Consider the following 17,096-nt stretch of genomic DNA (forward strand, 5'->3'; position numbering starts at 1 on the left):
GGCAGGCAAGATGTTCGGGTAATTGGGTGGACGTAAGACGGGGCGATCGGAGACAGGCGCATAGCGTGATCTGGAACTTTCATCTCAGTCCATCTGGAACCGGCCAGAGTCCGGGAGGATGTAATTTTAGGAAAGCCTTGTGAGATATGATTGCGATGGACGTTTGGAGGAAGGAATGTGAATGCTTTTGCCGTTGGTCCCGACTCATTGAAGCCAAAACATGAAAAGGAAATTGGTGGTGATGTCGCCATGGCGGGAGTGTTCATCGAGATGGAAACAACAACGGAACAGGAGAACCAAAAAGTTTGACCCCTGAATCACACATTACCGTCCCGTCCCAAGATTTCAGCCCCCAAGCCGTCGGTACTTGCAAACACCGGAAGTTTTCAGAGGGGGTTGCTCCTGACACACACACTCACAAGCCACAAGCGGCTTAGCGAATTCCCCTGTTGCGACTGGGTTTTGTTGCCCGATGCTGTCTCACACAGTCCGGGAGGTAAATACACGGTGTTGAGGTTGCATTGCACTATCCTCTAATAGCGATCAACGACAGGCTGACAGCGCCTAACCGGGCGAGCCAAGAACGGAATGCCAAGCACGCAGGAGTCCTTGTTGTTGCACTAAAAGCTGCAAGAGCGAGCACTGCATGGAAAGTGCCCAGACTGCAGGAGCAGAGTCAGAGACTGCAGCGAGCCAGCGACAAAAGACTGCGCCTGCCTGCACACTGGCCTGGACTCACAGCGGAGTGGTCCCCTGTCATCCCATCATTTCAGACGAATGTCTGTGTGTGTCTGTGTGCCACCGTGTCCCCGGTCCCGGTCTTGCTCGCTTCTCGCTCGGGTTCGAGGCCGGGTCGCTCTTTTCCAGTCTTTCTTTCTCAGTGGAATTCTCACCTTCGCTCCTCCTCCTCCACCTCGTCGGCGGCAGCCAAGCAAAGTGGTGAGCTGAATACGGAAAATACGGAGACACACAAGAGGGGATACTAAGGCGATATGGAGACGCGGCGTCTCTGAACGGGTGATGAGTTGGCCAATCTTTTTTTCATTGTTCTTTGTTCCCGCTATTTTCATCAGTATCACCAACATCAAGAGCAACAACAACACTGCCGCTTTTCAAGTTCTATGCATCACAACCCCTAGACCATTGTCTTTGACATAACATTCATTTCACTAGGTGTTGCGGTGTTGCATTGGGCCGTGGCAGTGAGGTGGTAGTCAAGCAACTTGGACGAGGCGGATGCGTTCTCGGCTCTGAGACAAGCCTTTTGGACAAGCTGCGTTGACAACCAAACAAAAGTCGTAGGCGCCACAGGTCGCAGAGTGGACGAGACCATCAGAGACTCGTTGACAAGCCAGTGTTTGTGCAGTCCCTTTATTTCCACCGCCGGCCGTCGAGTCTGCCGCGTATTGGTCAAACTCACCGCTTTGCATGCTCCTTTGGCCAACAGACTCTGTCACGAGTTGGGTGTTGCACCAACATACATATCCACTGAAAGATCTCCAATCCGTTGATTCATTCCTATCCCATCATTCACCACCACCTCAACCTTCCCGTCGTCTCGGACATTATTTCCTGGTGTTTGTCAGGTGTTGTTCGACGGTCACACAACAGCACGACACCGCCGGATCGATCGCTGAGAACCGCTCCTGGCCTAGGTTCTTGCCTGCCCCGTTCCGAATAGCCGAGTTTCTGCCCATTTCTCGTCAATCTTTGCCCTTTTTTTGCCCTTTCCCGCTTCTCATTTCACTTCGTATCCATCCTAATACTCTGCGCGCCTGTCTTTTCCGTGTTCGCGTTCCGCGTCTTTGGCTGCACGCACTTACACACTTCACTTATACTGTACTGTATACCATTTGCTGCTGCTGCTGCTGCATAGCGCACATCACAGACAGCGCAGCGCACAGCACTATTCTTACCGACCACTCACCTTTGCCGGTCAGCAATTCCCGGTTCCATCTCGATCCCCGATCCTAAACACACAATGGCGGACACGCCCAAGTCCGACCGGTCGGTCGAGGAAGCCGGCTTCAAGTCGGGAGGTGCCCCACAACCCCGGCGCCGATCCCGCAAGATCCTCTTCATCTCCATCGCCGCCGCCGTCGTCCTCGTACTCGGTTTGGCCCTCGGTCTCGGCCTGGGTCTCGGCCTGAAAGATCACGACGGCCGTGATGACTCCGGCGATGGTGGCGACGGCGACAACGAGCCTTCCCCCCCGAGCCCCACCGAGTCGCCCGTGACCCCCAACGGCACCGTCTGGCAGCCCGCCGTCGGCACCAAGTGGCAGATCATCCTCAACTCGAAGCTCGACGTGCCCGCCGCCAACGCCAAGACCTCGGTGACCCTAACCCCCGACGTGCCCGTCTGGGACTTTGACATGTTCCTCCACCGCGACACCAAGGTCATCGAGAACCTGCACTCGCTCGGCAAGCGCGCCATCTGCTACTTCTCTGCTGGCTCCTACGAGCCCTACACGCCCGACGCCGGCGATTTTGTCGACGCCGACCTGGGCAAGGTGATGGACGGCTGGCCCAAGGAGAAGTGGCTGGACATCCGCCGCACCTCTGTCCGCAACATCATGATCAAGCGCCTGGACATCGCGGCCGCCATGAAGTGCGACGCCGTCGACCCGGACAACGTAGACGGCTACCAGAACGAGAACGGCGTGGGCCTCACCGAGCAGGACACCATTGACTTTGTCCGGTTCCTCGGCAAGGAGTCGGCCAAGCGCGGCCTGGCCATGGGTCTCAAGAACGCCGGCGGCATCATCGACAAGGTGCTCGACGTGGTCCAGTTCTCCGTCAACGAGCAGTGCGCCCAGTACAGCGAATGCGACGTGTTTGAAAAGTTCACCGCGGCGGGAAAGCCCGTGTTCCACATCGAGTACCCCAGCGGCGCGCCCAAGAGCATCAAGCCCAAGGATAGCGAGAAGGCGTGCAGCGCCGAGGGCGCGGATAAGTTCAGTACCGTGCTCAAGGGCATGGATCTCGATGGCTGGGTGGAGTTCTGCGATGGAAAGGTCGCTGAAACCAAGGTCGCTTCTACACCTGATAGTGATGAGGATTCGGGCGATGATGATGATGAGTGATTGATGGACTTGATTGAGTAAATGATGTCTTGGAGACACAGATTCGGATTCTTGGATTCTTGGATAACTAACCGCTACCTTACCTTACCTTATCTTACCTTTTACTATCTACCTGTATTCTATTAGTATCTTTGGCGGGCGTTTGTGTTGAATAAAAGCAGTCGCACTAGAATTTCCCTTTGTTTTGTTTTCCGCTGGTGTTGTTGTTGTTGTTGTTGTTGTTGTTGTTGTCGGTGTTTATTGTTAGCAGTACTCTGCATCATGTATCCTCGCTGTACCTCAAGTACCTGCACATGGTGCTTTACAACCCAAGTATGCTGTACCTCATCCGATGTTTATTTAGTTCCTGTCAAGTCACGATAATCACATGTGGTATCGTGTTCTCGTAGTATCGTGGTGTTGTTGATCACCACATCACACCCGACCGACATCCACATCACACACCTTGCCCAGCGCCAGCGCCAGCGGCCCAGCACATTAGCACATCACGCCTACACAGCCCACCTCACTGATGAGCCCAGCTCGCCCAGTAAGGCCCAGCCTGTGCCCAGTAATCCAGTCGCCAGCAAAACCCCGTATCTGTAGTAGCTACGCAGATCATCACCATTCCTTGGCCGCCGCTCCGTCGTACCACTGCCCACCGTCCTTGTCCTTCGCCGCAATCATCGTATCTTATCATGACCACGACGTCGGGTCGGGTTGCTTTAAAAAGTTCGTAAAAAGTTCGCTTGCAACGCCAATAAATATTCTTCAGCATTCCTTACTTCAAATTTTTCTGCATCTTTGACATCATAAGTTGCGATCAATCCCGTTGTTTGCCGACAACTGCCTTCGACACGCATCGACACGCATCTACATTGCTGATACAATCGATAGACTGCATTTCTGTTATCGGAGACTTTCACCGGAACTACCTCCGTTCCTTACTCCCGTACTCCCGTACTCCCGTACTCCCGTATCCCGTATCCCGTATCCCGTATCCCGTATCCCGTATTGCGTCGAGCGTCGGGTGCATCGCTGGTACCTTTACTCGGAACCTTTCCTCGGAACTTCAACTCACCACTCACCTCGGTACTTCATCACAACCAGTCAAGTCACCACTCATTCACCGACCACTCACCAGTCAACGTTCACGATTCACTTCGGTCATCAACGCCCCTCAGGCCTCAGCAATACGAGCTTTCCAAGTTCCAAGTTCCCAACACCAGTCATCAACACCTACAGCAAAAATGTCCACAATCCTCGTCCCCCTCTACATCTACCCCTCCCAATCCGGCCTCGGCTGGTCCCCGCTCTTTTCCGCCCTCACCAGCGCCTTGGAACGGAACCCGTCCTTGGAGTTTCTGGTGGTCATCAACCCCGGCAACGGACCGGGGCCGGACTACCCAATCCCGAACGCCGATTACCGCGCGGCTCTGTCACGGCTTTCTTCTTACAACAATGTGAAGGTTATTGGGTACGTGCATTGCGGTTATGGTGAGAGGGAGTTGGGGGAGATAGAGAAGGATGTTGGAGATTATTTGGCGTGGTTGGATTTTGCTGATGATGAGAGGGGTGAATGGGTAAGTTTTTGTGTGTGATTTCATTCTATTTTTGTGTGTGTTTTCTTTCGCCTCTGTCTTCCCTTTTTTGCCCTGTTTTTTTTTTCCTTTGCACCTGGGCTGGGTTGGATCATGTTTGTCGATCTCGGGTCGAAAGCTTCGGCGAAGTTTCGAACCGGACTCAAAACTCAAACTCAAACTGGGGCGATCGAGATGCGATTTCCAGCGCCATGAGCATCACCATCATGCCCGAGGATCACCAGCACCATCGCCATCATCGTCATCATCACGATTACTAGCATCGCATCGGGCATCGCATCGCCCATCACTAGCAATCACTAGCAAACCAACCATCAATCACTGCCACTGCCAGCAACCCACGGTGCCCTAGCAACGTTGCAAGCTCTACTCCAAACCTTCCAACCAGCGGCCAATCCAGCGCAGTTCAGTCCGGCAAGGAACCATTCTCGCAGCGCCCGCCCGCTGAGCCGCTGATCACTGATACCAGTGGGCTCTTATGATCGCCGGCGCTTGGATACCCATGTTTGTTGTTCCGCGGCTTGTCCCCCGAGGCCGGGGTTCAGACGTGCCGCACTTTGAGCCTGGAACTGCTATGATCAGCGGTACCGAGGATGTCCCCGGCTCTTGGGTTCGGTTGGCTGCTCTTCCGCTTCGACCATTTTTTTGATTGGCTTGGTTTGGTCCTTGGCGGTGGAGCCCGTCCGTCGTCGACGACAACAACAACGACAACAAGACAGCAAACAACCCCGACCCGTACCCGCCGGGAGCCCGTGACCCGCTCGCCGAGAACGATTTCTCGGAACCAAAACCATCCGGAGGGTCGGGTAACCCGAAGCTGTGCGTCGCGCCGTGCCAGCGATCAGCAATCAGGGTTGTCTCCGAATCGTTCGCCTGTTGACCTGTTCAGCCGAAAAAGTCTGCGCGCTGCTCCTCTTCTGGCAAAGATTCAGGGAACAGATGTCCCGGGAAATTGGACATCCGTCACTCTTCCATCACTGTCTTCAGGGTTAGCAAATTTTGCTCGCTGAAAAACACACAGGCAGACTCCCAGCTCCCCCAGTCAGGCAGTTTTGACAGCAGCAGGATGGGCAGTGCAGGGTCCCTATAACAAAATTTTGGACAAGAACCGGAAGCCTACCGTAAGCCGACCAGGGACCCAAAACTGCTCTGACGGGACGTCTCTGTCTGGAACATCCCTCCAGTTCATCCCATCTTGTCCGGCTTTCACTTTCTTGAGAAAAGCTTGGCCTCCACCTTTATTCCGAATGAGGCCTCCTCCACTTCCATGATTCAAGATCGGAGGAACTGTCAACTGGAGCTTCCGCTGAAAGGTTGCTGAGCTCCTGGCGGACCCCTCTTCGTTTTCGCTTTGTGCGCTGTTGTTCCGAGCAAAAGCCCTTGAACCATGCTCCATTCTGGACATTTTCCGGAGACAGAGCCACACTTGCTTTTCTCCATCCTTCAGCTTCTCCAGCCGGCCAGCTTCCACTTCTCCAGCGAGTTTCGGCCTTGTGTGGAGGGGTCCTTCCGAAGCGTAGCGGTCAGTGTCTCGGCGGAAAGCAACCGAGATTTTCCAAAGCCCAGATTTGCTTTTGGAAATTTTGAGAACTCCGCTCTGTCCCGGTTCGCCTCACGGAGATCCTGGCGGGAGGATCTCAAAAAGTCCGTCTGTTGGGGCCCCTGTTCCTTGCTTACGCCGAGCAAATGACAGGGCCCAGCCGGGGGCAAGGGGTCTTAAGGACCCAGCCCTGGCGATCGATACGAGACATTGTGCAGTGCACGGGCCCACATTTGTGTGTTTTGTCACACTTCCGCTTTGTGTATCAGTCGTACCACAAGTTACTATACTTACCACCTGTACCGTATTGTAAAGCTGACCTTGTGTTTGAAACAAACAGGCAATCCGCTTGGACGGCATCTTTGTCGACGAAGTCCCAACAGACGCCAAGTATCTCGACTACCTCCAGAGCATAACGGACACTGTACGATCCGGCTTTGCTGAGGTTGCATCTCGCCGGAGCTCTTGCAACGACGAGAGCAACACCAACAACGACGACGACAGTTCTTTGTCAGCACTATCATCATCGTCAGCATCATCAACAACACCAGGAATCGTGATCCACAACCCAGGCATCTTCCCGGCGGCCGACTCGTCCGACGCTTTCTTCTCCTCCCGCCTGGTTGATTACGTGGTGGTGTTCGAGAACTGCCTCGCCGCCTGGTGGGACTCGGGTGACTATGTCAGCGCTAACCTCGCTCTCTTGACTCCTGAGAAGCGAGCCAAAGCGATAGCTGTAGCTCACACTTGCGGCTGTGGCCCTAAAAGTCAGGCGGGTGACAGTGGCGGCCGACCCCAGCAGCAAGATTCAGAGGGCCATCACACCGACGGAGAGAGAGCCGAAAACAGGGAAGAAGATGCCATCAAGAAGAATGTACAGCACTTCCTGAACGAGGTTGTCACACAGCATAAACTTGCCGGACACTTTGCCACGTCTGCTACTGACTATGCAACGTGGTGCTCGGGTTGGGAAGCCTATGTGGAAGTGGCGTGTGACTTGGCGGCAGCAACATGTTAATGGGTGAGGCCATCGAGAGAGGGCTTCATGGCTGGATCGGAGTTTGTGTCGTCGTACCTCCCAGGTGTAGATAAACGACATAGACACGCCGTAAGGCGTATAGTGGGATAACCGGAATAGACAGAAAACAGAGTATCTATCCAGAAAAGGACCTATCTTGATCCTTTTGGTAGCGAGTTCCAGCACGCCGTTAGGTCTTACTGTGTTCGCTAGAACAGTGGGGCGATGATGGCGCTGTTAGAATGTTCTTCCGAGCGTGCTGACGATGATTCCTCTCTTTCTTTGCGGTGGTTGTCTCCATGTCTCGTCCGATTTTTTCTGTCCGTGTGTCAACCTGTCAGACTTTAGACAGCTCGCTCCGCAGATATCTCTGTACGACGTGTATGGCCATGTAGGCATGCCTGACAAGCTCGTAAACCGGGTAAACTGAGCCGGATGAACCGTCCTTCTGGTTTCTGGTATTGGCAGCCGTCGCGTGCGGTTGAACCCAGGGCGTACGAAAACAACTACCGGCGTGCAAAAAGCGCATGGCGACTCTATATTAAGATAGATTGGAAGTGAGGTCTTGGCGAGAGCATGTTGTTCTGACATGCCGCCAAATAGCACTGTGATCAATGGTTGAAAATCAGGAAATAATCACAGAACATGGCACAATGGCACAATGCAAATTGTTAGTGCTGAATGTGCTGTCCGCTGTATCGTGCAGCGTATATTCATGCCTCCCTCCCCCGTAAGCTGCGTTGATACAGTCCTGCCACAAGGCCACCACAGGCCATTGGGTGGGATGGGTTGGGTGCATTTCAGGGCATTTGGCACACCGATCTCATGTGTGGCTTCGGAGGCGTGTTGCACGGCGTCTATCCCGTATGGGGTACGTCGCAATATGCTCGTATGCGGTCGTGGACCAAAAAAAGGAAATGCGAGAGGAACCATTTTCGTTTTTCAATGCAAAAACCTGAATTTAGCGTTGCCGGGTTGCCAGAATGGTGAAGTCGAGGTGAATCATGGTGTCTTGTGGTGAGTTGTGGTGTTTTTGTGGCTGGCTGGAAACGCGTGCTCGACCCGATACACCCACCAGACCCAACCTCATGCTGTAACGCAGGTAGAAGGTACCTTATGTAGCCAGACGGGACTGAGAGGGGCCGTCAAGGCACCGGAGGTGAGAGGAGGGCACTGGGCAATGAGATAGAGAAGACGACCTCCATCTCATCAGCCACCTCCGTGACGCTCGACCACACGGACACCACCTCTACCACCTCTGCCACCCAACCCAACTTCCACAAATGTGCGTGTCTCGGGATGTCAGTGTGGCTGCGGCCAACGGGGAAAGTGCCTGATGCTCTTCTCTGCCCTTGCGTGCCCTGTGGTGCGCCACGGCCTGTTGCGTGCTCCTGGTGCCTGGTGTCGTGGTGGGCGTTGCCGGCCCGCTCCCGTGCTGCCTCCACCGCGACATTGTGGCCAGCTGAGCTCACAGAGCCTCTCATGATCCCTCTCGACGACATCGTTTTGACATCAGTCAGCAACCAACTGTGAGTGGACGTCGGCTGTCGCGATCATGGTTGTCGTACAAAAAAGTCTTTACGAGCTTCGTGTGTGTTGTGACACGTTGGACAAAAACCCGAAAGCCCAGAAAGAAAACCCGATGGCGACAAGTGGAAGCAGAGCTGGAACTTGGCAATTGCCTGTCAGGCCCAATGTCTGTGACGAGCTGTCTGCGCATAACGAACGAGTCTGCACTGCGTCTAGAAGTGACCAGGCCACAGAGAAAGGACGCGTGGGATTTGTGTGATTCAGTGCAGACCAGCGCTGTGAATGGTGAATGGGATGCCCTGTAAGCCGGCCCTGTCCTATATCAAGACGTGCTATTCTCTCACTACAGCATGCGGTCGTCCCAATAGTAGCGCCGCAATCCCGATTGACAACCCACGCCGCCCACGCTGCCCGCCCGGTGGTTGACTTCAGCCCTGTCCGGAAAAGTCAACTCATGACGGTCACCCATCTCGTAATTGTATTGAAATTTCGTGCTAGTGGTCCGGTACTGGCTGGCGAGGCTCCGCGTGGGTTCTCCGAACATGGGCGTTGCTCTGTGGTCCTTTGTGTGGGCACCATCACCATCGAGACCGCACCACCGCATCGAAAACCATCGATACGTTTGTACAATATGTTTTCGTGTACCCCCCCTGGCCTCCCTTATGTGCCTCTTTGATGCCGTCAGATTTGCGCTGTCACGCTAGCTGGGGCTGGCGATATGGCTCGCCGATGAGTGTCTGGGTTTTGGAGCTTGCGACGGTCTGGGGATGCTTGTTCGGAGGAGGTGACGAATTCTTCGACGTACTGTATTCTTGCTCGACTCCAGAAGCTAGACTGCTCCGATAGGCGTTCTCGTTCAATAGTCGGTGTCGCCTACAGCTGAAGAACCCAGAGTGTCGAAATGGTGGTAGGCATCCGGGGATGTGGTCCGGCCGACACAGCAACAACAAGAACAACAGCAGCAGCAGCAGCAGCAGCAGCAGCCCGGAGTACGTGCTAGGGCTGACTCGTCTAACTCGAGGCCGCACCCCTGCTCACGGAAATAAAGGTGTACGTACTCCAGTAGGTATATGGAGTATTCGGAGAAGTCGGTCTGGCTGAAAGGCAGTGTAGGAGAAAGGTTGGTTGGTGCCATAGTGGGATGACATTAGAACATAGATGGCGGCATCCCGCCTCGAAATTTGGGGGTTTGAGAGTTCCTGTTGAAGATTAGTAGTAGCAGACACACACCGACACGGTCCAAAGATCAAGCACATCAGACACAGCCAGACGCAGACGCAAACACACAGACACACACTTGCCCAAGATGAAGTTCTCCTTGTCCGTTGTTCTTGCCGCTTTTGCTCTGCAGTCCACTGCCCTCTTGGTGCCCAGAGACGCTCTTTCCTCTGACTTGGGCTCTGCTCTTGCCCCCGGTGCTGGCCACATCCTTCCCCTCGAGAGTCGGGCTAGAAAGGGCAACTCCAAGGGCAACTCCAAGGGCAAAGGAAAGGGAAAGCACACGCACGCCCATGGAGTACGGCCCGACTTCCGCAAGCCGTGCAAGAGCTTGCCATCGACCTGCCCTTCTTTCCTGAACAAGAAGGCCGTAAGTTCCTCCCCCAAATTTGACGATACTACTTGCCTAGAATGGGGTATGTTGAGGTTGACTTTTTCCATCCCACCAGATGTGCGAATGCAAGGCCGCCGCAACAGTCGCTGCCTACTTGGAGTCCGAGAGGGGATGCCCAAAGCCGTCTCAGAAGGTAAGCCTCATTCTGCCTGGCCCGACATTGGATGATCTCAAATGACCGGAAAAACACTAACAATCGTGGGGTAGGCGTGCTGATTTTAGAGTGCGATGTAACTCTGTTTTGACGAAGTGACGGAATGTCGATACGTTATGGGATAATGCAATTTCTGGGTTGATGGGATCGGGCTTTTGGTTAGTGTACAGTGGGCTTCTAGGTATATTAATTGGTAGAGCATTGTGACATGTCTACGTCAAAGTTGGAGAACAGACATCATGTCAACTGGAAGTTGGAGTTCAGGTTGGACATACAGATTTGGAGAAGCTTGTTCAATTCAGCAAAGTAAACAAAATGCAGACAACCACATTACCGTATCTTCATGAACAGAGATACATTGCGATCTTTTGTTGTCGGCTAGCCGCAGTGCACCCAGTGTAAGCACCAGATGTATAGAAGCTCAAGATGACATGTTTCCGTAGTACAACATCTGTTCTTCATGCCCTGGCCATCACCCGTCAGCAACGTGAACGGTGGGCTTGGAGGATTCACTTGGTCATGTGCAAGTGTGTGGCTTGTTCAACTCGCTGTTGACTTTGTGTGGCCATCAAGGTGCACACACATGCCTTGACTTACACGTCTTGGGGCAATAGGGGTATTTGCGCGGGGTAATTGAGGCTACGGAAGCCCTGCACTATAACACCAAGGAATGTTCCTAACACAATTCTGAGATACCGAAGACCAGAACTGTTAAGACAATCGTTACAAATGAGGGGCAACGAGGCATTAACAGTCGTGTGCGCCCTCAACACCACGGCTTGTTAATGAATATCGTGTCCGGACAATTATTACCAGTAGGGCAGGCGCCAACAACACGACATTGCCGAAACTGGAAATTGGAGAATGGCAAGAGCAGAGGGGAGCTCAGTGAAAAGTTTTCTCGCAGACTTCAATTCTTTCCAAAGTCAATCCGTCGTCAACTATCGTCAGCAAACCAAGTATCTACAGTCTACAACTGAAACGGCAACAACAAAAACCAGAACAGATAGAACAAAATTAACCCCTGCAACCTGCGACCCTTTTGTTCAATGTACCCATGTGTACCCCGGGAGCGAATAACACCAAAAACAGAAACAACCCAGCAACAATGCCAACCAGATATTTTCCCATCCAAAAAGCCAGACCCAGACAAACAGTCGAGAGAGAAACAAAACAACAAGAAACACGCCAACGATTCGCTTCGCTTCGCTGTTGCGCTGGGGATATCATCGACCACAAACGGAGAATCATTAGAAGAGAAGGATGGGAAACGGGAGGAGGGATCAACATCATGACGCCCGTCACGACCTCAACGCCACCTTGGACACGTAGTTCCATAGGTCAGCAGCGCACTTGGTGATGCTCTCGCGAGTCGTCCACCCGAGCTCCTTGGTCGCACGATCCGTCGAAGCGACACACGAGCCGACATCGCCAGGCCGTCTGTCGACGAGAGCGAGGGGGATCTCGCGACCAGCCGCCTGCTCCAAGCTGCGAACAGCTTCAAGAACTGTTGTGCCCGTACCGCTTCCCAGGTTGAAGGTCGAGAACCCGTTGCCCTTCTTCGAGTTCCAGTTGAGCGCCGCAATGTGTCCACGGGCAACATCGAGAACGTGGATAAAGTCGCGAATCGCAGTACCGTCACGAGTTGGCCAGTCAGATCCGAATACACTGAGTTCGGGACGGTCACCCTTAAGGACTTGCGTCAGTACTGGGAAGAGGTTGGTCGGCTCTCCGCGCGGGCTTTCGCCCAATACACCAGAAGGGTCGCATCCGACGGGGTTAAAGTAACGGAGCGCAACAATTCGCCAATCAGGGTCCGCCTCGGCAACATCCGCCAAGATCGCTTCTCCAAAGAATTTGGTGCGCGCATACGGGCACGACAAACCCTCAATGGTCGGCTCAACAATGGTCGTCTCCCCGGCCTCGTTCTGTGTCTTGACCTGGTGGTGTACGAGATCCTCCTCCTTGAGCGGCAAGCCGGCGTTGGCCTTGGATCCGTACACGGTGGCCGAGCTGCTAAAGATAAAGTTGCGGATGTTGAAACGCTCCAGCTCCTGTAGCAGGTTGACCAGTCCGCACACGTTGTTGCGATAATAGCGAAGGGGCTGCTGGATGCTCTCGACGACCGACTTGTATGCCGCAAAGTGGATTACCCCCGCAATCTGGGACTGGTACGACACAACCTGCTTCCCCGACGTAGCGTCCACCGTCATCACCAGTTTGCTGTATCTCTCCAGGAGAACATGCATCGCCTTGCTGCGGTAGTCGATGCGGAAGAAGCGAAGACGGGGCATGGAAACGTTGTTGACCTTGCAGTGATGGGCCGCCAGCATCTTGACGTTCTTGAGAACGGTCTTGTAGCTGTTGCTCAGGTTGTCCACCACGATAACTGTATGCTTGTCGTTAGTGTACTCGCTTTCATAAGGGGCTAGATCCACTCGATGCCGCCATTATCACCACTCACCATTGTGTCCTTCACGAAGCAACTCGAGTGTGGTGTGGGAGCCGATATATCCAAGACCGCCAATCACCATAATGTACTTCTCCGAACCATCAGCCGGCGCCTGTGTTGTCGAGCTCTGCTCCAAGAGGGCATCTTCGGATGGCACGTCAAAGTCGAATTCATTATCGGAGAGCGCAGGCGTGGTAAGCGGTGAGCTGCCGGCCGAATAGTCGCGGGAAGATGAAGTCAGATACTCCTCGGAGAGGTCCTGATCTTGGACGTGATCCCCAAGATCAAAGCGGGAACTCGAAGTGCTCGACATGATGAATCTGAACAAGAGCTTATTGAGAAGACTCGCAGTGTAGGATGTATGAGCGAGTGTGAGGCAAGGATGGAGACGATCACTGGCCTTTTTTGGAGGAGCTGTGTCGAGGGCTTTTATCAGGGAGGGCCTAAGTTGATGAAAGCGCAATAAAAAGGAAGATGGCAACATCCTTCCCCAGTCAGCAAAACCTTGTCATCAACACCAAACAAACAGCCAGCGCTAGAAGGCCCGACCGACCGATATGGTTACATCCCACAAACCGGCGGGAGAGCGGCGAGTGTCAAGCTGAGATTATGCCAGCGCGCCTGTGCTGGCGCATCGTGGCTCCATGTTCCTCGATGCCTGTCATGCTCTCGTCATGAAGCCAATCCATTTTCGTTCGGCGAGACCGTATTAAACCTAGCCCGAATGGCAACAGCTGCTCGACATGCCATCCATCAGAGACCCCTTGGACCAGCTGAAGCAAATCTCTGACCTGTAGACTCCTCTGGGCTCCGCCGGATCACAGCCGGATGGGTATTTTTCTAGACACCCAGTGCTGCAGGCTCTTTCCCTACAGGAGTCTCGGCTTACCTTTGCTCCATCCAGCTATGCCTCCTAGCTACTACGAAGCCGCCATGCTCCGATTCCAGCTCCAGGGCAGCCAATCCGCACTGGCTGACATCACCTAGACCATTGTTGGCGCTATGCAAGTGAGGAAATCGAAGGAATGAATGGCATCAAATCCGTTGTAACGAGACTATTGTCACCAGCCGTTTCCGGTCCCACGTCCCACTTTGACGCCTGCGTTGTGCATAGCCAATGTGCTACGCTACAGGCTGCCACTACGAGCAATTCAGCCGATGAATAAGCTGGATAGATGAGCCCAGACGCTAATAGAATTTGACGGTGCATGGGGGTGGGCAAGTCGGTATCTCGGGGGAATCATCTCATACGGGGGCACACCACAGACAGGCACAGGCACAGCAAACTCATACTGTCGAACAATTGTGAGGTTCCAGAATCTGCAGCAAAGCCCCGACACCCCTATTCTCATGCCAGGCACCAGCACCAGCAGTCCCGAACAGTGAGACCAACAGGAACATCAACCTTTCATCCTCCAGAAAACAAAATGAGGCTCTCTCTTGGCTTTGTGGCTTTCCATGCTTCTTTCTTGGCTCACTGGCCTACCGAGGCAACCAGCAGGACAAGATGCGGTCGAATCAGAGCCTGCTCTTGTAGCCATTATCACAGATTTCAAGACATTGGGTCTCAAAGACCACCTTACCCTCACATACAGTACACTTCCCGAAACCCGCCAGACCTGGCTCTCAACACGGAACTCGGAACGGGAAAACCAGGAAAACAGAAAACTTTACTCACCTGAAACTGGTTCTTGCTGTAGTGATCTCGCAAATCCATTCCTCACGGCTATTTGCGCCTTGTTTGGCAACTGAGACCTACCGAACACGAAGCGGGCCGGTGTTCTTGTCCGTGGTGATCGACTGCGGTGCCGGCAAGTTGGCCAATGTGCTGCTCACCTTGGTACAGGCAGTCCTACTGTGTAACCGGATTGGATCTGACTGGGTTTTAAATTTGGAAATGGGATACAGTTGCAGAGCATGCAACAAGCGAGCCACTATTTGACAAAAAAGCAACAACGCCAGCATCGGAAGTTGCATCTCTCATCTCACCACCAAGACGCCGCATGGAAGACAGCCAAAGGAGGTACATCGAGAGGAGTCTCAAGCAATTGAGGTTGAACGACCAATGACAGGCCCTGGCTCTCGATTCTCCACTGTAACCGTATCGACGGTCGAATGGCTGTCCGTGGCGTCTTTCTGGCGGCGGAGGTGGCGGGGGATCGTTTACCGGGATCACGGCTAGGACGACAACTTGGCCCTTGTTAGCCATAGGGCACAGCTTGGCTGCTTTCTGACTGCATGAATTCAGTGTGAGTTTTTTTTTTTTTTTTTTTTTCCGTCAAGATTTTCTTCAGATTCCTGCTGTCATTGGGATTTCTACGCGAAGCCTCTTTCAGTGTGGGTTGGGTTGTTTTTACCACCCACCACACACACCTCTCCGGGAGTCCAGGGCCACCCTACCACCCTTCTCACCCTCTTCGGATCCTGGCCAGCCACCCACGTCGATGTCAAGGCAACATGAAGGGTCGCGGCGTGGCCCCTGTACCCCTTGTACCGACCGTGACGATGCCAAAAACTTTTGTGCAGCATTCTGGCCCTGTCTGGTCATGGCATCGCTCCGACTCACACTGCGATCATATCATCTCAGTCGATAGTGCGGCCTTGTTGAAATTTGATGTTCCATTATCACTGACACACTTGGATAGCAGCATCACTCATCCGAATGCTAGGCTTCCTCTGCTTCTAACAATTTTTGGACCCAAGAACCAGAAACCTTACCGCTGATACAAGCGGCTAACCGACTGGGGCACATGGAGATTCGCTTGCTACCACAATGTCCAAAGGTAATAAACGCCGTCATGGATCCCATACTAAAAGGTCTCAGAAGGTACACAAGGGTGATAATCAGATCTTGCGGTTTCCTTGCAGTTGTGTTTTTACACTTACATTTACATTACGTTTACAAACACCATATCCCCGGCGGGTTTAGCAGGGCAAAGCGCACCCCAGCTGAGCTGTTGTGAGTCTCCCCACTGTTGCCGAAGGCCCCTGCAGTGTTCGGAACTGTGGAGAAACTCCCGTATTTACCATGCTCGGTACGACGATACACGGCCGCCGGTCGGACAACCTTGTACACGTGTACACGTACCGCTACGACATGCGGCTCGTTCGCTCGTTTTGGCTTCCGAACAACCAAGCGCACCACAATATTACACCGCGCCAAGATTCGCCTATTCTTGGATTCGTGGAATCGTGGAATCGAGAACATGGCCCCCTGCCGTGACAGGGGCCGCGGGGAGGCACCTCTGGCACCTGAGACAGAGACTGCCAGCATCCGACAGCAGTGGGAGCGGCTTGAGCCACCGATTCAGGAACTGTTCTCTCGCCGCGTCCATTTCTGTTGCCAAGTCTCTTTGTGCCAGACGTCAAATTACACCTGCGCCTTCAGTACCACGATAGACTGCACATCGACATATTAGCAGAATTCGAGACTCGCACAAGCCGCTAGGTGGATGGGAAACGACCTGAAATAGGAAAAAGGAGACGGGCCAAGAGGCATCGGGAGGCTCAGATTGTCCAAGACGCCCAAGAGAGCTTGAGCAGCCAAGCACTCGCTAAAGCGCCCAGAAACATATGGTGCGATCCGCAGGGTGGACGAAGCTTTCTGACAGACAACGAATGAGGCGCTCACGAGGTGACAAGCCGTGGCCCCGGCGCGTAGGATCCAAACACGAATCGGGTACTAGTTATCCTTCTTCGTAAAAAAGAAACCGATGACCAGCGCCTACACGGTACCAAATTGGGAATATTACTGGAAATTCCTAGATCGAAACGGAAAGCGGTTGAGCAAACGCTGTGGTACGCCCGGGGCGTCAAGATCGGCCCCATGGCCATCCCTGGATCGACCACTTTGCAACCGCAAGTGCATGATGGTTCGCCTCTTCTCCCAAGCATTCGACTGTTCTTTTCCAGCCGAGCACCCGGTTCGGCGGATGGCTCACCCCCGGGGTATGATCGCGTACGAGGTTCGTTTCGTACCAGCCGGTGATACGGTACCATGCCTCGCTGTCGACCTCGTTCCTCAGCCTTTCATTTTGGCAATTTTTGTCACCTCGCCCTGTTTGGTGTGGGTCGGGCATGGCGACATGGAGGTGGCCGCCGCCCGGTGCCGCTTGAACTCGAGAC

General features: G+C 53.7%; 4 protein-coding genes across 4 annotated transcripts; 3 read left to right on the forward strand and 1 right to left on the reverse strand.

Annotated features, from left to right (window-relative positions):
• Nucleotides 1-1,612: 1,612 nt before the first annotated feature.
• On the forward strand, nt 1,613-3,418 carry SMAC4_08771 (uncharacterized protein). Its single transcript, XM_003344279.3, has one exon. The coding sequence runs from the start codon at nt 1,982-1,984 to the stop codon at nt 3,083-3,085; it is 1,104 nt and encodes a 367-aa protein (XP_003344327.2). The 5' UTR covers nt 1,613-1,981; the 3' UTR covers nt 3,086-3,418.
• Nucleotides 3,419-3,882: 464 nt separating this feature from the next.
• Nucleotides 3,883-7,364, forward strand: SMAC4_08772 (uncharacterized protein). The gene is made up of 2 exons (XM_066090852.1): nt 3,883-4,647; nt 6,546-7,364. Exons 1-2 carry the CDS (start codon nt 4,315-4,317, stop codon nt 7,221-7,223), a joined length of 1,011 nt encoding a protein of 336 aa, XP_065947834.1. The 5' UTR covers nt 3,883-4,314; the 3' UTR covers nt 7,224-7,364.
• A 2,266-nt stretch (nt 7,365-9,630) lies between these two features.
• Nucleotides 9,631-10,868, forward strand: SMAC4_08773 (uncharacterized protein). The gene is made up of 3 exons (XM_024655963.2): nt 9,631-10,341; nt 10,421-10,498; nt 10,573-10,868. The coding sequence occupies exons 1-3, from the start codon at nt 10,060-10,062 to the stop codon at nt 10,579-10,581; spliced, it is 369 nt and encodes a 122-aa protein (XP_024511746.2). The 5' UTR covers nt 9,631-10,059; the 3' UTR covers nt 10,582-10,868.
• Nucleotides 10,869-11,422: 554 nt separating this feature from the next.
• On the reverse strand, nt 11,423-13,455 carry SMAC4_08774 (uncharacterized protein; the record flags this gene model as incomplete). The annotated part of the gene is made up of 2 exons (XM_003344282.2): nt 11,423-12,908; nt 12,984-13,455. The coding sequence occupies 2 exons, from the start codon at nt 13,453-13,455 to the stop codon at nt 11,821-11,823; spliced, it is 1,560 nt and encodes a 519-aa protein (XP_003344330.2). The 3' UTR covers nt 11,423-11,820.
• Nucleotides 13,456-17,096: the final 3,641 nt, after the last annotated feature.

The sequence above is a fragment of the Sordaria macrospora genome, chromosome 7 (assembly GCF_033870435.1).
Source record: "Sordaria macrospora chromosome 7, complete sequence".
In the NCBI taxonomy this organism is placed as follows: Eukaryota; Fungi; Ascomycota; class Sordariomycetes; order Sordariales; family Sordariaceae; genus Sordaria; species Sordaria macrospora.